This window comes from Pan troglodytes, chromosome 9, assembly GCF_028858775.2.
Source record: "Pan troglodytes isolate AG18354 chromosome 9, NHGRI_mPanTro3-v2.0_pri, whole genome shotgun sequence".
In the NCBI taxonomy this organism is placed as follows: Eukaryota; Metazoa; Chordata; class Mammalia; order Primates; family Hominidae; genus Pan; species Pan troglodytes.
In genome coordinates, this window is record NC_072407.2 from 112,413,830 (window position 1) to 112,434,414 (window position 20,585).

The 20,585-nt window shown below is 41.9% G+C and overlaps 1 protein-coding gene across 1 annotated transcript in view; it reads left to right on the top strand.

Annotated features, from left to right (window-relative positions):
• Nucleotides 1–463: 463 nt before the first annotated feature.
• The window catches only part of FDX1 (ferredoxin 1), a 32,527-nt gene continuing 12,405 nt past the window's right edge, over nucleotides 464–20,585 (top strand). Inside the window, exons 1-2 of the mRNA XM_508877.9 lie at nucleotides 464–2,384; nucleotides 5,621–5,745. Of these exons, the coding sequence (XP_508877.4) occupies nucleotides 1,945–2,384; nucleotides 5,621–5,745 (565 nt within the window). The 5' untranslated portion in view covers nucleotides 464–1,944. The remainder of the gene's footprint in view (nucleotides 2,385–5,620; nucleotides 5,746–20,585) is intronic.

The following is a 20,585-nucleotide window of genomic DNA, read 5'->3' on the forward strand; positions in this document are numbered from 1 at the left end:
TCTTCAAACAATGAATGGATTTTGAAAGGAGTAAAAGATGGGCTGGGCATGGTGGCTCATGCCTGTAGTCCCGGCACTTTGGAAGGCTGAGGTGGGCAGATTGCTTGAGCTCAGGAGTTCCAGACTAGCCTGGGCAACATGGCAAAACCCCATCTCTAAGGAAAAAAAGAAAAAAAAAACAGATGGAGGGGTGGGAGTTTTATAGACAAAGAAATACATAAGCAAACAGATAAGCAAAAGCACGTCCTCAGTAATTCCATGTTGCTTTATCTGTATTCATGATCATGTTTACAAATCCATTCTGGAATTCTGCTGACTACTGATATTTGCAATTTTTGGCAATACTTCTCATCCACCTTAGAAAACCTGGAGAACATTTTTTCTATCTTTAATCTTCATATACATGCTTAATGAATTCTGATGATTATTAATGGAAATTTCATAACATCAATTTATTCACCAATATTTATTAGACCCTTGATATGTTCAAGACCCTGTAGCTGGTGCTGTCGGAGTCACTAAGATGAACTATATAAATAACTACTCTATGTGTACGAATAACTACCCTACAAAGCAGAAAGCTATCAAGTGCCTTAAGGGAGTTGAAACTGTATTTGCTACAGGAGGGCTGAGAGAAGACAGAACATCTACGATTTTTTTTCTTTTCAATTCTCTTCCTACAACTAATTCATCCGACCTTGGAAGTTTGGTCTTACTAAAAAAAAAAAGTTAGCTGTTCTTTTACAACCTCCTCTTCAAGATTACTTGTCAGGGTTTGCTGTGCCCTTCGCAGCTTGAAAGACTTTCTCTTCATCCAACGATTTGAGGCAATTAGGAGCCACTGCCTTGTCTCTGCCATTGGGTTCCAGAAAGCACCATACATTGTCCGCAGATACTTTACTCATGCTTACACTTTCTTGTTCTGAATCTTCAAAAATTAGCGGCGTGTGGTGGCACACGCCTGTAGTCCTAGCCACTCGGGAGGCTGAGGCAGGTGAATCACTTGAACCTGGGAGGCGGAGGTTGCAGTGAGCTGAGATTGCGCCACTGCACTACAGCCTGGGCAGAACAGAGAGACCCCATGTCAGAAAAAGAAAAAAAAAGTATCTGATTGTGTTTAGCATATCTGCAATATCCCCTTGACTTTGGCCTTTAGCCTCTTTATGAGTACCCTGATGGAGGAAGGCCCAGGAAGCGGTAGCCTTCCTGGTTTGTGACGCACGGTGTGCATTGCGTATTAGATTAACATCAGAATGGCCCTGAAGGCTGGAACATCTTATCTGTGTTTGAGAGTTATGGAAACTCTGATCCTCCATGAGAATAATTTTTCCAAGGTCTCAGATCTCTAAAGCAGTAGACCTTGGATCTGAACATTGCTATTTCTGACCTTAAAGCCCATGCATTTCCCACAACATATGAACCATGATAAGGTATATTTTAAAGTTCATCTTTTCTGGTTTTTGTGAAAGTCTTTTAGAGATCTCAGCTCATCACAAAGTTTCCGGTTCAGTCTCGTGGGTTTCATGTACTCAGCCAGCATTTACTTGCCAGTCAAGGTCTAGGATGGCTACCTGTCCTCTGCAGCAGCCCCAAGCCTATTCATTAATTTCATTTACAATTTTATAGTCATAATTATTTCTTTGTATAATAGCATTCTGAGATTTTCCAAAATTTCCCACTGTTTTTGTTTTACAGTGCGCAGAATTCACTTTTGCTCTAACTTGACTCCAAGATGACACAATTTCCCAGTTTTTTTTTTTAACGGCTGGGGGATAGGGGTATGAGGAACAGAACACAGTGGTCTAGCTAACCGATTTCCGCTACACGTCCAGCTATCTTTCAAAATATTTTGTTTCTGCATGGCAACTTCAGCCGCTAAAAAAGCATCCAGTTTACGACGGAACCTGGAGGGTTGGTAAAGGCCCCCTGCGCTGGCCCCGCCCCATGGGACCGGGCGGCGTGGGCGTGAGAGGCGGGGCGGGGCCGCGCTCTGCTTGCCAATGTCTTTATAGGTCACCCGGAAGGCACGCGGAACCTCGGCGCGGTTCTCCCAGCAGGGTCTTTCCGCCACTCCAGCCCCGCGCCCCTCGCCGCGGCCCTCGGGCGTCTGCGCCGCAGCTGCCGCCCCCGCCTCTTTGGAGTCTCTCGCGGCCTCAAAGCGCGGCCTGCGTCGCTTCCGGCAGTTCCCGACCGCGGGCGATGGCTGCCGCTGGGGGCGCCCGGCTGCTGCGCGCCGCTTCTGCTGTCCTCGGCGGCCCGGGCGGCCGGTGGCTGCACCACGCTGGGTCCCGCGCTGGATCCAGCGGCCTGCTGAGGAACCGGGGACCGGGCGGGAGCGCGGAGGCGAGCCGGTCGCTGAGCGTGTCGGCGCGGGCCCGGAGCAGGTAGGGCGCCGTGCGGGCACGATCGCCGGCGCGGGCCGGGGTCCCCGGTGGGTGGCGCCTGGCTCTCTGGGCCGAGTCTCAGGTTCCAGTGCCTTCTGCGCGCCGGGCCCACACCCCGGAGGCCTGCCTCTCGCCCCCCTCTTCTGGGGTGCTCTCGCGGCTCCGTCTCGCTGCTCGGTGGCGTCGCTGCCTCCCTTCCGTCGCACCGCAGAGTTCCTTTCCGCATCACCCACTCCCGGCGGGAATCGGGGACCCTGGACGCCCAGCTCCCTTTCCCAGCGCCTCCCGTGCCCTGAGGAAAGCCGGGACTTTGCTGCTGCTTGTTCTCCGTGTGATTTGTCTGGGATCTGACCTTTGCTCTGCCCGAAACTGGCAGTGACCTTCGCGACAGGCTCCCCTCCTGCTGTCCTGGCCTGACACACCTGCCAGCTGTTTTTTTCAGGGCCTTGCCCTGCTTTGAGAGGACACCCAGGTCCCAGGTCTTTGTCAGGGGGTGTCCAGGTAGAATACACCCAGCCCATACCCTCTGCTGCCCTGTAGGCCCTTTGCTAGTTGCTCAAGTGTTGAAAGCCCCTGCGTTGAAGTAATCTGCCGGGACTTGAAACTTGGCTTTGGCACTGATTGTCTGACGTGCCTAACTTGGTCAGTCCTTAGGAACCCAGTTTCTCCATTTGCAAGTTGGATATAATAACAGTGTAGACCTCCTATGGTTAATTGAAGAATCAATGAGTTAATACAGCGATACAGGTAGTCTTGTGCCTAGCACGTAGTGAGGGCTCAGTAGATGCCACTTGGTAGCAGCAGCAGCAGCCTCTTAGGTTCACAGTGTTAAGAGAGTTTTGTATTAAATATTGAAAGAGATGTGACAATTTATCCCAAATGTGTTGAAGTTTTAGGTTCTTGGGCATATTTGTTTTTCAAAGACACTCCTTAGATATACTAGAGATACAATTTACACATAATTTCTACCAACATGGTGGCGATTTATATAATGCAGATCTCTCGACAGCTCTTTGACCGCATGATGTAGGGTAGCAGGAATCGAGAACTAGAGGGAGAGTGTGTTAGATTTGTATGCTGCTTTGTCTAGTTTCTTTTTGAGGTCTCTAAGAGCAGGGTCTAAGACTTTCAGTCATCTTTTCCCCACTAATCCCGTTGATGAGTTTTAATGAATAGAATCCTGTTTTTTTCCCCAGTGTTATAATATTAGGGACGGCATTATCCAGTGGGGCTTCAGTTGCCTCATTTGTGAAATGGGATCACTGGACTTGATAACTTTCAAGATAGTTATGGCTCTGAAATTATTTAATTCTGAGTTTTACTTAAAGATTTGTTTGATGGGCTATTGCCATCTATTGGTAGTAATAAGAATAACAACTCATTATTTTAAGTTGAAGAGAATCTTTTCAAGTGTGAGGTAAAAATTAAAATGACCAATGGTGGAGGAATAAGGATCTAGTTTTTAGTATAATGGCTTCTCAAATTTTGGAGGGATGTTTGTGAGAAGTGAAGGAAATTTAAGTCAGCTAGCTGATAGCTAACATACTATCTTAAAAAACATGTAAGAAGGTATTTATCTTACAGATTCAAACAAACTTTTTCTAGTCCCTTTGATTTGTAAGTATACAATGTGGACTGAAATGAGATGTCAAATACGCAGAAAACTATTAAACAACATCTCTCAGCAGTAGTATTCTATGTAGCACTGGAAAAGCAATCGCCCTATTGAGAGCAGAATGATTTGCTTTTTTTTTTTTTTTTTTTTGGAGACAGAGTTTCACTCTGCCACCCAGGCTGGATTGCAGTGGTATGATCTCGGCTCACTGCAACCTCTGCCTTCCGGGTTCAAGCGATTCTCCTGCCTCAGCCTCCCGAGTAGCTGGGATTACAGGCATGTACCACCATGCCTAATTTTTGTATTTTTAGTAGAGATGGGGTTTCACCATGTTGGCCAGGCTGGTCTTGAACTTCTGACCTCAGGTGATCCGCCCGCCTTGGCCTCCCAAAGTGCTGGGATTACAGGCGTGAGTCACCATGCTCGGCCATGATTTGCTTTTTAGAAGCTCACTACAACCCTGGTCTAGTCTTTTATGGACACATTCATGTTTTTCAGAGAGCTGTGTGACGACGTTTTTTGGTTTTTTTGGTTTTTTTTTTGAGACAGGGCCTTGAGCTGTTGCCCAGGTTAGAGTGCAATGGTGTAATCACGGCTCACTGCAGCCCTGAACTTCTGGGATCGGGTGATCCACCTCAGCCCCATGAGTAGCTGGTACTATGGGCAAATACCACCATGCCTTTTATTTTTCACACACCTACAACCATCTCATTTTTATTTTTTGTAGCAATAGGGTCTCTCTGTGTTGCTCAGGCTGGTCTCAAACTCCTGGGCTCAAGCAGTCCCTTGCCTCGGCCTCCCAAAGTGCTAGGAGTACAGGTATGAGCCACCACACTTGGCCTTTTCTTTTTTAAATGATAGGGTCTTGCTGTGTTGCCCAGGCTGGAGTGCAGCGGTGCAATCATATCCCATTGCAGCCTCTTCCTCCTCCTGGGCTCAAGGGATCCTCCCGTTTCAGCCTCCCAATTAGCTGGGACTACAGATCACATCACCACACCTGGCTAATTATTTTATTTTTTGTAAAGATGGGATCTTGCCATGTTGCCCAGGCTGGTCTCAAACTTCTGGCGTCAAACAATCTTCCCACTTCAGCTTCTCGAAGTACTGGGGTTACAGGTGCAAGCTACTGCACTGGCTTGTATGAGAGTAAAATAGAGTTCATGAGTGATAATAATTGCCAAATGTTTTATAACTGTGACTATTAGGGAGACATATACTGAGGCCACCAGGTGGCGTTGACCAGGTAGTCATTGCCATTTCCTGTAAGGTAGTAGAGCTTATTACCTGGTAGGTGGGTAGATATATATGCCTTTGATTTCCAAATAAGCTTTGGAAAGAAAAGAAAATACTTTCGGCTAGGCATGGTGGCTCAGGCCTGTAATCTCAGAGTTTTAGGAGGCCAAGTTGAGAAGATGGCTTGAGGCCAGGAATTTGAGACCAGCTTGAGCAACATGGTGGCACCCCGTCACTACAAAAAATAAAAATAAAAAAAATTAGCCAGGCGTGGTGCTGGGCACCTGTATTCCCATCTACTCTGGAGGCCTTATAGGCTTTTAAACCAATTCTTTTAAATTATGTTTTGAAATTACTAAAAATACTAAAGGACTGTTTTCTTTTCCAGCTCAGAAGATAAAATAACAGTCCACTTTATAAACCGTGATGGTGAAACATTAACAACCAAAGGAAAAGTTGGTGATTCTCTGCTAGATGTTGTGGTTGAAAATAATCTAGATATTGATGGCTTTGGTGAGTATGAAACATTTCTTAAAATGCATAAGTGAAACTGTTAGGTTTCAAATTTTTATTTTGTGGTTTTTTTTTGAAGAAGTTTAACCTATAGCATGCTATGTAAAATATTAACATTCAGGATGTGTTAGTGTTATATTCTTGTTTATAAAGAATAATAGAGTGACACCGTTGTTCTGTTCTTTGTACATTTAAATAAGTCATGGCCAGAAATCTGCTGTGGCCTCATTACCTTACTGTTTATATGTGTGATACAAAGCCGACGGTAGGGAGTAGAGTTAAAAGATACCAGGTTAGAGAGAATAAATGTCATAGCACAGAGGGGTACTTAAATATCTTGAATGTCAGCTCACCTTCCTAGGAAAGGTAACTTATCCTAGAAAGTGATTTATTTAGAAAGTTTTCATTTTTAGACTTCTGACCATATGCCTTAACTACACGTGCAAAGCCTGTGTTCCTGCAACTGCCCTTTTACACTTCCTCAGGCGTACCCTGTATATCACCTGTCAGGTTTGTTCAAGCAATGTGTGTTTAGCAGTTCTCAGAGGGTTTCCTTGACCATTAGCATTAGTGTCACCTGGGAAATGCAGATTCTCAGACACTCCTCCCCCACCCACCGCCCCCGCCCCCGCCCCAGACTTACTGAGTCACAAAGTCTGGGGTAGGTCCAGCATTGCGTGTTGTAACAGCTGTCTGTGTGATTTTGATGCATGTTCAAGTTTGAGAACCACTGGTCTGGAATAAGGTTCAAGGAGCGTATCTGACTCTGCTTCTTTCAAGGCACTGTTCACATTACCCTTTAAAGAACCATTTCTAGATCAGAATTAATTTATCTTTCTTCTGTTTTCCCATGATATATTAAATCTACCTCTCTTTGTTAATGCTTATAACAGTTTTCCTTTTTAGAGAGAATGGCTGTCTTTTTTATTAGATTATTAGTTTTTGAAAGACTGTACTCCATGAGGTTACCTGAGTCACCTCATGGAGTAGGCTTTGTCCAGAGTTGGCACTCAATAATATTTGCTGAATATCTTTTTAAAAATTTTTTGAGACAGAATCTTGCTCTGTCACCCAGGCTGGAGTGCAGTCGTGCAATCACAGTTCACTGCAGCCTCGACCTCCTGGACTCAAGTGATCCTCCCGACTCTGCCTCCTGAGTAGCTGGGACTGCAGGTGCACCATCACACCTGGCTGAATTTTGTATTTTTTGTAGAGACAGTGTTTTGCCACATTGCCCAGCCTGGTCTTGAACTCCTGGGCTCAAGAGATCTTCCTGCCTTGGCCTCCCAAAGTGCTGGCATTACAGGCGTGAGCCACCGTGCCCAGCCTTGAATACTAAATCTAAGGTTTTTTTGCTAGTTTTAAAATAATTATAACAACTAGAATTTGAGTGTATACTATTCTAGCATATGTTAAATGAAGTAGATTTTTTTTTTAACTCTCCATTTGATAGTTGAAGAAACTTGAGTCTCATGGAAATTAAGTTTCCCTGGTTACACATGCAGCAAGTGAGAGGGCTAAGACTCAAACCTGTCTTGAAGTCAAGATGGTATATCTCATTGTGGTTTTGATTTGTATTTCTCTGGTGATTAGTGATGTTGAACATTTTTCCATATGTTTGTTGGCCGCTTTTATGTCTGTGTCTTCTTTTGAGAGGTGTCTGTTCATGTCTTTTTATTTTCCAACTTTTATTTAGATTCAGGGAGTACATGTGCAGGTTTGTTAAATGGATGTATCATGTGATGCTGAAGTCTGGAGTGTGAGTGATTCTGTCACCTAGGCAGTAGGCTTAGAAACCAATAGGTAGTTTTCCTCCTTGCCCCTCTCCCTTCCCCCTCTGGTAGTGCCCAGTATCTACTGTTCCCAACTTTATGTCCATGGGACCCAGTATTTAGCTTGTACTTATAAGTGAGAACACTTTGCTTTTCTGGTTCTGTGTTAATTTACTCGGGATAATGGCCTTGAGCTGTATCCATGTTGCTGGAAAGGACATAGTTTTATTCTTTTTATGGCCGCGTATTCCGTGGTATATGTGTATTACATTTTCTTTATCCAATCCACCATTGACAGGCACCCAGACTGATTCCATATCTTTGCTATTATGAATAGTGCTGAGGTAAACATACGAGAGCATGTGTCTTTTGGTAGAATTATTTGTTTTCTCTTGGGTATGTACCCAGTACTGGGATTGCTTGGTTGAATGGTAGTTCCATTTTTAGTTCTTTGAGAAATCTCCTAACTGCTTTCCACAGCAGCTTAACTAATTTACATTCCCACCAGCACTGTCTTAAGTGTTTCCTTTTCTCTGCAGCCTTGCCAACATCTGTAATTTTTTGACTTTTTAATGATATTCTTTATGACTGGTGCAAAATGGTATCTCATTGTGGTTTTGATTTGCAGAGTGGAGTATTTTTTCATGTTTCATGTTTGTTGACCACTTGTATGTCTTCTTTTTTAAATATTTATTTATTTATTTTTGAGACAAAGTCTCACTGTCACCCAGGCTGGAGTGCAGTGGCGCAGTCTGGGCTCACTGCAACCTTCGCCTCCCAAGTTCAAGCGATTCTCCTGCCTCAGTCTCCTGAGTAGCTGGAATTATAAAGGTGTGCCACCACGGCCAGCAAATTTTTATATTTTTAGTAGTTTTATATTTTTATAATTTTATAATTATTTTAAAATTTTATATTTTTAGTTTTGCTGCATTGACCAGGCTGGTCTTGAATTCCTGACCTCAAGTGATCCGCCTACTTCGGCCTCCCAAAGTGCTGGGATTACAGGTGTGAGCCACCATGCCTGACTTCTGCCCGCTTTTTAATGAAGTTATTTGTTTTTTGCTCGTTGTTCTGTTTAAGTTCCCTATTGATTCTGGATATTAGACCTTTGTTGGATTCATAGTTTGTGAATATTTTCTCTCATTCTGTAGGGTGTTTACTTTGTTTTTTTGTTTGTTTTTTGAGACGGAGTCTTGTTCTGTTGCCCAGGCTAGAGTGCAATGATGTGATCTCGGCTCGCTGAAACCTCCACCTCCTGGGTTCAAGTGATTCTCCTGCCTCAGCCTCTTGAGTAGCTGGGATTACAGGCACTCACTACCACGCCCAGCTAATTTTTGTATTTTTAGTAGAGATAGGGTTTCACCATGTTGGCCAGGCTGGTCTGGAACTCCTGATCTCAAATGATCTGCCCACCTTGGCCTCCCAAGTGCTGGGATTACGGGTGTCAGCCACCATGCCTGCTCTGCCCACTTCCCCCCCAACCCCGAGACGGAGTCTCACTCTGTTGTCCAGGTTGGAGTGCAGTGCTACTATCTTGGCTCACTGCACCCTTCACCTCCTGGGTTAAAAGCAATTCTCCTACCTCAGCTTCCCGAGTACCTGGGATTACAGGTGCATGCTACCATGCCCGGCTAATTTTTTTGTATTTTTAGTAGAGATGGGGTTTCCCATGTTGGCCAGGCTGGTCTCGAACTCCTGACCTCATGATCCGCCCGACTTGGCCTCCCAAAGTGCTGGGATTACAGGTGTGAGCCACCACACCCAGCCCTCTGCCCACTTTTTAATGAGGTTATTTGTTTTTTGCTTGTTGATCTGTTTAAGTTCCCTATAGATTCTGGATATTAGACCTTTGTTGGATGCATAGTTTGTGAATATTTTTTCTCATTTTCTAGGGTGTTTACTTTGTTGATAGTTTCTTTAATGTGTCGAAGCTCTTTAATCAGGTCCCATTTGTCAATTTTTGTTTTTGTTGCAATTGATTTTGAGGACTTAGTCATAAAAATTCTTTGCCGAGGCCAATTTCCAGGAGAGCATTTCTGAGGTTTTCTTCTAGGACTTTTGTAGCTTTAGATCTTACATTTAAGTCTTTAATCTATTTTGAGTTAAATTTTGTATACAGTGATAGGTAGGGGTCTAGTTTCATTCTTCTGCATATAATAGCCAGCAATCCCAGCACTGTTTACTGAATAGGGAGTTCTTTCCTCATTGCTTATTTTTGTTGACTTTGTCAAAGATCAGATTTTCTAGATGTATGGCTTTATTTTTCGGGTCTCTATTCTGTTCCTTTGGTCTGTGTGTCTAGGTTTTCTAGGTTGTGTACATAGGGTGCTGATAATAGTCTCTAGGATCTTTGTATCTTTATGGGATTGGTTGTAATGCCATCTTTGTCAGTTCTAATTATGCTTATTTGGATCATCTCTTTTTTTCTTTGTTAATCTAGCTAGTGGTCTATCCATTTTGTTTATTCTTTCAGAAAAGCAACTTTTGGTTTTGTTGATCCTTTGTATAGATTTTTGGGTCTCGATTTTGTTCAGTTCTGCTTTGAGTTTGTTATTTCTTCTGCTAGCTTTGGGTTTTTTGTTTTTCAAGTTCTTCTAGGTTAATTTTAGATTGTTAATTTGAGATCTTTCTAACTCCTCAATATAGGCGTTCAGTGCTCTAAACTTCATCTTAACACTACTTTTGCTGCATCCCAGAGGTTTTGGTATCTGTGTCTCTGCTTTTATTTATTTCAAAGAATTTTTTGATTTCTGCCATATGGTGGAGCCACTTTAGCTGGTAGAAATATTTTCTGATCTTTGACAGAAGTGGGTAAACCATGCTATTGTTTGTGTGCATTGGAAGTTGTGGCTGTTGTGCTGTTGAAAAAATTTAAATCTTAATATCTCATAACAGTGTTAACTAAACTTTCATTTAGTGATGGTGTGGTACTGAAATATGTCCCAAATCAATAACATTGGAATGGATGCTAAACATGATCTAACACAAAAAAAGGCTAAACAATCAGCCTGACGTTTGGTGCTGTTAATTTAGGTGTAGATACTGTAAAGACAAAAGTACTTAGAAAATAGGATTTTAAAAAGACATTACAGTAGGAATATTTTTAAGCTCACAAAAAAATCACTTGGTGAAGGGTAATGGAAAACAATACTGGTGGTCTGGCTGTGTCCACACCCAAATCTCATCTTGAATTCCCACCTGTTATAGGAGGGACCCAGTGGGAGGTAATTGAATCCTGGGGGCAGGTCTTTCTTATGCTGTTCTTGTGATAGTGAATAAGTCTCACAAGATCTGACAATTTTATAAGAGGGAGTTTCCCTGCACAAGCTCTCTGCATGCCTGCTGCCATCCATGTAAGGTATGACTTGCTTCTCCTTGCCTTCTGCCAGTATTGTGAGGCTTCCTCAGCCACATGGAACTGTAAGTCCATTAAACACTTTTTCCTGTATAAATTACCCAGTTTCGGATATGTCTTTGTCAGCAGTGTGAAAATGGACTAATAAAGCAAATTGGTATGAGGAGTAGGGTGCTGCTGAAAAGATACTTCAAATGTGGAAGCAACTTTGGAACCAGGTAACAGGCAGACATTGGAACAGTTTGGAGGGCTCAGGAGAAGATAGGAAAATATGGGAAAGTTTGGAACTCCCTAGAGACTTGTGGAATGGCTTTGGCCAAAATGCTGATAATGATATGGACAATGAAATTCAGGCTGAGGTGGTCTCAGATGGAGATGAGGAACTTGTTGGGAATTGGAATAAAGGTGACTCTTGCTATGTTTTAGCAAAGAGACTAGCGCATTTTGCCCCTGCCCTAGAGATTTGTGGAACTTTGAACTTAAGAGATGATACTTAGGGTATCTGGCAGAAGAAATTTCTAAGCAGCAAATCATTCAAGAGGTAACTTGGGTGCTGTTAAAGGCATTCAGTTTTAAAAGGAAACAGCATAAAAAACTTTGGAAAATTTGCAGCCTGACAACGCGATAGAAAAGAAAACCCCATTTTCTGGGGAGAAGTTCAAGCTGGCTGCAGAAATTTGGATAAGGAATGAGGAGCTGAAAGTTAATCCCTGAGATACTGGGGAAAATGTCTCCAGGGCATGTCAGAGATCTTCATGGCAGCCCCTCCCATCACAGGCCTGGAAGCCTAGGAGGAAAAAGTGGTTTTGTGGGCTGGGCCCAGGGCCCCCTTGCTGTGTACAGCCTAGGGACTTGGTGCCCTGTGTCCCAGCTGTCCCAGCTGTGGCTGAAAGGGGCCAATGTAGAGCTAGGTACGTGGCTTCAGAGTGTGCAAACCTCAAGCCTTGGCAGCTTCCATGTGGTATTGAGCCTGCTAGTATACAGAAGTCAAGAATTGGGGCTTGGGAACCTCCGCCTAGATTTCAGAGGATGTATGGAAATGCCTAGATGTTCCAGGCAGTAGTTTTTTGCAGGGCAGGGCTCTCATGGAGAACTTCTGCTAGGGCAGTGCAGAAGGGAAATGTGGGGTTGGAGCCCCCACACAGAGTCCCTGTTGGGGCACCGCCTAGTGGAGCTGTGAGAAGAGGGCCACTGCCCTCCAAACCTCAGAATGGTAGATCCAGTGACAGCTTGCATGGTATGCCTGGAAAAGCCACAGACACTCAATGCCAGCCCATGAAAGCAGCCAGGAGGGAGGCTGTATCCTGCAAAGCCGCAGGGGTGGAGCTGCCCAAGACCATGGGAACCCAGCTCTTGCATCAGTGTGACCTGGATATGAGACATGTGGTCAAAGGAGATCATTTTGGAGCTTTAAGATTTGACTGCCCAGCTGGATTTTGGACTTGCATGGGGTCTGTAGCTCCTTTGTTTTGGCCGATTTCTCCCATTTGGAATGGCTATATTTACCCAATGCCTGTACCCCCATTGTATCTAGGAAGTAACTAACTTGCTTTTGATTTTACAGGCTCATAGGCAGAAGGGACTTGCCTTGTCTTGGATGAGACTTTGGACTGTGGACTTTTGAATTAATGCTGAAAAGTTAAGACTGTTGGAAAGGCATGATTGGTTTTGAAATGTGAGGACATGAGATTTGGGAGGGACCAGGGGCAGAATGATATGGTCTAGCCATGTCCCCTCCTATCCAGACCTCATCTTGAATTCCCACGGGTTGTGGGAGGGACCCAGTGGTAGGTAATTGAATCTTGGGGGCAGGTCTTTCCCATGCTGTTCTCCTGACAGTGAATAAGACTCACAATATCTGACAGTTTTATAAGGGGAGGGGGTGTTCCCTGCACAAGCTCTCTGCCTGCTGCCATCCATGTAAGATGTGACTTGTTCCTCCTTGCCTTCCACCAGGATTGTAGGCTTCCCCAGCCATTGTGGAACTGTAAGTTCATTAAACCCTTTTTCCTGTATAAATTACCCAGTTTCAGGTATGTCTTTATCAGCAGCGTGAAAATGGACTAATACAATTGGTTACGTAGTTGAAGGCACAAAACTGTGGCAGTGTACCTCAGTCTGCAATGGCTGATGTTTATGGGTGCTGAAAATTCATCTTTACCCCTGCCCTGCCCTGCTACCTTTTTTTTTTTTCTGTAGGAAAATTATCTCAACTTAAGTTTTAAATTATGTGAAGCTTTGAAGCTTTCAGCACTAGCATCTTTTGTATAAAAAAAGATGATTGGATTTAGATTATCTTCCCTCCCCACCACATCATTTAACATGCCATCTGTTGTTTTTTGACTTAATAATATCCTTTTTTTTTTTTGAGACGTAGTTTCGCTCTTTTTGCCCAGGCTGGAATGCAATGGCACGATCTTGGCTCATTGCAACCTCTGCCTCCCTGGTTCAAGTGATTCTCCTGCCTCAGCCTCCTGAGTAGCTGGGATTACAGGTGTCTACCACCACGCCCACCTAATTTTTAAAATATTTTTGGCAGAGACGGGGTTTCACCATGTTGGGCAGGCTGGTTTCGAACTCCTGACCTCAAGTGATCCGCCTGCCTTGGCCTCCCAAAGTGCTAGAATTACAGGTGTGAGCCACTATGCCTGGCCAACAGCTAATGCCCTTTCTGATTGGTGTGAGATGGTATCTCATTGTGGTTTTGATTTGCGTTTCTCTGATGATTAGTGATGTGGAGCATTTTTTTCATGTTTGTTGGCTGCTTGTATGGCTTTTTTTGAGAAGTGTCTGTTCATGTCCTTTGCCTATTTTTTTAATGAGGTTGTTTTTTGCTTGTTGATTTAAGTTCCCTATAGATTCTGGATATTAGACCTTTGTTAGATGCATAGTTGGTGAATATTTTCTCCCACTCTGTAGGTTGTCTGTTTACTTTGTTGATAGTTTTTTTTGCTGTCTAGAAGCTCTTTGTTTAATTAGATCCCACTTACCAATTTTTGCTTTTGTTGCAATTGCTTTTGGAGACTTAGCCAAAAATCCTTTGCCAATCCAGTGTCTAGAAGAGTATTTCCTTGATTGTCTTTTTTATAGTTTGAGGTCTTACATTTAAATCTTTGATCCATTTTGGGTTAATTTTTGTATATGGTGAAAGGTAGGGAGTCCAAGTTCAGACTTCTGCCTATGGCTAGCCAGGCATCCCAGCACCATTATTGAATACGGAGTCTCTTAAAAAGAGTAAGTGCTGTCCAGGCGCGTTGGCTCATGCCTGTAATCCTGGCACTTTGGGAGGCCAAGGCAGGCAGATCACTTGAGGTCAGGAGTTTGAGACTAGCCTGGCCAACATGGTGAAACCCCATCTCTACTAAAAATACAAAAATTAGCCAGGTGTGGTGGCATACACCTGTAGTCCCAGCTACTTGGGAGGCTGAGGCACCAGAATCACTTGAATCTGGGAGGCGGAGGTTGCAGTGAGCTGAGATTGTGCCTCTGTACTCCACCCTGGGTGACTGAGCAAGACTGTCTCAAAAAAAAAAAAAAGAAAATATATGTGTGTGTGTGTATATATATATATATATGTGTGTGTGTATATATATATATATGTATATATATATATATTTGCAGAACAACCTCTGAGCTGCTACTCTGGGCACACTGCCTATGGGATAGCCGTGCTCCACAAGGAGTCCTACTTCTGCTGCTGCTGTATGCTGCTGCTTCAATGAAAGTTGCTATTTAACACGACTGACCCGCCCTGAATCGTTTCCTGGGCAAAGCTAAGAACCTTCCTGGGCTAAGCCCCAATTTTGGGGCCTGTCTACCCTGCATCAATTCTATATGAATTTTAGAATAGTTTTTTTTATAATTCTGTGAAAAATGATGTTGGTAGTTTGATAGGAATAGTGTTGAATCTGTAAATTGCTTTGGGCAGTATTATTTGCTTATTTTTCTGATGAGGTATTGTTTATTTTTATAGGTTAGCAAAAGCTCTTTAAATGTCCTATTTGATAAAAATTGTGAAGATGAAAATTTTAAACATTTATTTAAATGGCTTCCAACTGCTATTTTACATGAAGTTACATATTCTCAAAATAGTGTGAAATGCTTTTTGCGTAAATAATTTGTGTGGCTTGCTTTATATTAATTTCTTCTAAATTAAAACATAAGTATTATGATCTTAATACTTGAAAGTATTCTTTTAAGTTTTTAAAAGTATTTTTTTCTTCATCACTTGTGACTATATATTACAGTACAGTTTTTTTAAACCGCAGGTGACAACTATTACAAGGTCATGAAATCAATTTAGTCACTCCCAACTAGCATTTTAAAGAAATCAAAAAGAACATATAAAAATATATCATCTTTTGCAAGGGTATTATCTTAGGAAATGTTTATTTAGCTATTTTACAAGTATATATGTACTGGGTCATGATGTAAAATGAAATTCGTACTGTGAGTCACAGTTAAATAAAGTTTTTTCTGAAAGTCATTGGTTGGAATGGAAGAATGTCCTGCCTGGGCTTCTTTCCCAGCTGTATCCCTTTTTCAGCTTTGTGACCTTGGGTTGGGTATCTAACCTACTCATAACTCATCTTTTCATCTGTAAAGCAGGGATAATATTAATATCTACCTCATAAAGTTGCTGTAAAGATCAAATGAGTAAATCCAAGCAAGTCCTAAATAAATATTAGCTAATATTGTTAACATAGGTATTAATACAGATTCATTGTTCATTATAGCAAATTTTAAAAATACATTTAAAAAGAATTTAACACTTCATATCATCACACAGAGATAAGCACTGAAATAATCTTTTTTCCGAATACCCAAGAAATATAGAAAATTTAATGTAAATTTAAAAATTCTGCTGGTATCATAGAAATTCGCGTATTCAGACTCAGAAGAAAAGCTTTAAAGATCAAGTATCCTGACATGTCCACAAATCTTTGTATTTAAAGATAAGCTTGAGATAAGTAAGCTAAACTAGATTCACCAAAGACAGAGTTAAGCCTAAGCTTCTTTCTAGAATAAAGATGAGAGAAATGAAATCAGGAAGGGTGCAATGTTATCATTATAAAGAAGAGCTTATTACCACAACATTATGGGGGCAGCTGTTTCATTAATTCCTAAGGCTGAATGCAGGAGCCCATCTAAACACTGCATTTGTCATAAGTCATACAGATGAACACCGTACTCCAAACATGGCTGACCGAAGTACTTAGTTTCTTTACAGTTTCACCCTGGGTGATCTCATCCGTTCTGTGACCTTAAATCCTTTCTAGATATTGATAAACTCTTAAATTTACATCCTTAGCTCAGACCTCTCCTCTGAGCCCTGATTTACAGATCTAACTTCTTGCTTTACATCACTTCTTGGAAATCTAACATATTTAAAACAGCTTTTGCCTTTTTTCCTCCTGATGAAACCTGTCCTTCCTCGAGTCTTTCCTACCTCAGTAATGAGCACCACCCGGCTGCTCGAACCTGAAACCGTAGAGCACCATTCCTTCCTCTTTCTTCCCAACCTGACATCCAGTCCATCGGCACCTCCTGCCAGTTGTGCCCCCAAGATTCGCCTCCAGCATGTCCTGTTGGCTCCATCCCTACAGTCGGCACGAGGGGCTGGCCAGCCACTGGGCGCCTGGAGCTGTGCTAACCTGCTTCTGCTCTGGAGTTTAACAGCCAGGTAATTTGTCCTAACAGAAATCAGACATGTCAGTCCCCTGATTAAAAGCCATGAGTGGGCCAGGCACAGTGGCTGACGCCTGTAATCACAGCACTTTGGGAGGCCTAGGTGGGCGGATCACAAGGTCACGAGTTTGAGACCAGCCTGGGCAACATGGTGAAAACCCATCTCTACTAAAAATACAAAAATTAGCCAGGTGTGGTGGCACGCACCTGTAATTTCAGCTACTTGGGGAGGCCAAGGCAGGAGAATTGCTTTAACCCAGGAGTCAGAGGGTGCAGTGAGCCGAGATTGCACCATTGCACTCCAGCCTGGGTTACAGAGTAAGACTCCATCTTGAAAAAAAAAAAAAAACCGAGATGGGCGGATCACGAGGTCAAGAGATCGAGACCATCCTGGCCAACATAATGAAACCCCGTCTCTACTAAAAATACAAAAAAAAAAAAAAAAAAAAAACCCAGCTGGGCATGGTGGTGCATGTCTGTAATCCCAGCTACTTGGGAGGCTGAGGCAGGAGAATTCCTCGAACCAGGGAGTCGGATGTTGCAGTGAGCCGAGATCGCACCACTGTACTCCAGTCTGGCAGCAAAGTGAGACTCCTTCAAACAAACAAACAAAAAACCATGAGTGTCTTCCTTTGCACATAGGATAAAATCTGTATTCCCAGCCGTAAAAGGCTCTGCATTATCTGGCCCCATCTGCCACTCTTCCTCTTTTTTGTTTTTTTCTCATTGTTCTTTGTCTCACTTTGGTGATACTGGCCTTTTCTCAAGAGCTTGAACTCACCCAAAATTCCTACCTTTGAGACTTTGTATATACTTTACCCTCTCCCTGAGACACATCCCTCTCTCTCCCATCCCCAAAATTTAGCTTTTCATCTATCAAATCTCAATTTATGTACTTCCTTAGCGAGGCTTTGCCCAGCCACCCAGTCCAAAGTAGTGGTTCTCTTGTTACCCTGAACCCATTATTCTCCTTCTCAGCATCTTGTTCACTTGTTTTATAGTATTTGTCACAGTTTAGTGATTATGTATTTCTTGTGTATCTTTCCCAATAGACTGCGATGAGGGATAAAGTCATTCCTGTTTAATTCCTCATTGTATATGAAATGAAGTAATAAGTGAACACATGAATAAAAAGGGACAGTCATAAATTTTGGAAACAGTTCAAACTTATAAACATTCTCATTGCCAACTTTTATATTAATATAGATCTTTTGGATGATGCAGGTACCTGTTTTCAGAGTGTATCATAATATTCTGTCACTAGGGGGCAGTTACACACCAGAGATTCAACTTACCTAGTTTACTCTCAAGACATTTTTTTTCTGCAGTATTACCTATTTTCTTCATGTGTCTGTTTTGAGGGAAATTATACAAATTGGAAGATCCTGATTGTGTTTGTATAAGTTTATATTTATTCCCCTCATGCTTGAGTCCCTATTGATATAATGTATTTCTGACTATGCTAGATCAATCTTTAATCTAGAAAATTAGATTTTATGTTTACACATAATTTCCGTTTCTAATATATAATATTCCCACACAACCATCCTCTAGATTTTTGTTTGGGAAAGGGGTTAGGTGTCGGGGCAGGCAATTGTATTGTCAGCATCGTAGTAGATAATACAAAATGATCTTAATGTGAGATGCACACACACAAAACGTCTTTTCCCGTTGGCAAACACTCAAGTTACATGAAAGGAAAGGAGCAGCAGTCTGCAGAGATCTGACTTTCTCTAGGAATTAATTTCACAGCTACAACTTCTGAGGATTTGCCCAAGTACTTACTATCATTATTCCTGTTTTAAAAAAACAAAACTTGGTTCATGAGTTCACCAACCTTGAAATTAGTAAGCATGCTTTACTATTCTTCATGTCATTTTATAAGCATATATTTGAAATTGTGCAGATTAACAGTATTGAGATTCTTACTCTAGCAAAATCAGAAGCATTGTGAAAACCAAAACTGTTGTCAGGAATCCTATAATTTTAAGCTGGCAGGCTGTGTGAGTTGTAAATTTTACATTTGTTACTGCAGCTAAAGATGGACCATTTTAGCTAATAAACAAACCCCTGCCATCCTTTGTCAGCACCATGTGAACCATGCTGTTTATAGACATCTGAATATCTGTATGATTTTCTTGATTATGGTGATGATATTTTAAACTGTGGTTATAATTTAAAATCATTTTTAAAGCCTGTATCAGTTTCAGCCAAGCATTAAGTGCTAATACTGAAAAATGTATCTGAAAATGAGTTATTTTGGAATAGAGGTTAGATAGAACAAAATGTTAGGAAGAAAGCCAAAAACCTGTCGTGATACATACTACTGTTAATTTAGGAGAAAGCACTCTGAAATGTTAGCCAGTATGTAAACAAAATCAAAGCAGTACTAAAATGTATATACTTTTAAGTTCATGAAAATTGTTGTATAACCAAGCCAGGATGGTGGCTAAAATGCTAGCACCAGGGGCTAATATCAGTGTTGCTGTAAGGTGTTCCTAAATCAGGTTATTATCTGTGCTAAGGCATGAAGTATGTTATTATTATTAATTTTAATTGACAGATCATAATTGTATTTATGGGGTAGGTACAGTGTGATGTTTTGATACATGTATACAATGTGGAATGATTAACTTAAGCTAATAAACATATCCTTCACCTCACTTATTTTTTGTGATGAGACATCTGAAATTTACTGTTAGTAACTTTTGAAATACACAATACATTATTATTAACTGTAGTCACCATGCTGTTGCTATAGATTTTTTAAAATTAATTTTTTATAATATTTTGAGACAGAGTCTCACTCTGTCACTCAGGCTGGAGTGCAGTGGCATGATGTTGGCTCACTGTAGCCTCCACCTCCTGGGTTGAAGTGATTCTTGTGCCTCAGCCTTCCTAATAGCTGGGATTATAGGTGAGCACCACCACACCCGGCTAATTTTTGTATTTTTAGTAAAGATGGGGTTTCACCATGTTGGCCAGGCTGGTCTCAAATACCTGACCTCAAATAGTTTGCCTGCCTTGGCCTCCCAAAGTACTGGGATTACAGGCATGAGCCACTGTGCTCGGCCTGTGCTAGAGATCTTAAACACAAATTCCTCCTAACTGAAACTTTGTAGCCTTCGAACAGCACATGCTCATTTCATTTCCTTACCCCCACTCCCATCTGCTGGTAACTACTGTTGTATTTTCTAAGGCAGTGGCCCCCAACCTTTTTGGCACTAGGGACTGGTTTTGTGGAAGACAAATTTTCCATGGGCAAGGTTGGGGTAGGGATGGATTTGGGATGATTCAAGTGCATTACATTTATTGTGCACTTTATTTCTATTATTATTACACTGTATCATATAATGAAATAATTATACAACTCATCATAAGGTAGAATCAGTGGGAAGCCCTGAGTTTGTTTTCCTGCAACTAGATCTAGGTCCCATCTGGAGGTGATGGGAGACAGTAACAGATCATCAGGCATTAGATTCTCATAAGGAGGGTGCACCCTAGATCCCCCACATGCACAGTTCACAGTAGGGTTCTCATCCTATGAGAATCTAATGCAGCTGCTTATCTGACAGAGGTGGAGCTCAGACAGTAATGTGAGCGATGGGGAGCAGTTGTAAATACAGATGAAGCTTCCCTCGCTTGCCCTCTGCTCACCTGCTGTGTGGCCTGTGGCCCGGGACTGCTGTAAGACATGATGTATTTTTGGTTATTTGAAAGGTGGACATAGTAATGAAAAGAATTTTACTTCAAACGTTTGTTCTACTTAAGTATATTTTAAAACAAAAATGTTTGAGGATTTTAGATTTTTAAACTTTAGGAATCCACTTTTCTATTTTGTTTCTTTGAGAAAATAATTCTTGAAATATGAGACTTGTACAATTTTCAAAATCTTTGAGAATGCGTTTCTCATAAAACATGATCACTTTGTGTTTACATATATGTGTATATCCATGTATATATACACATGTACATACATGTATACACATAGACATACACATTTTCCCTATTCATTTACTTTTATA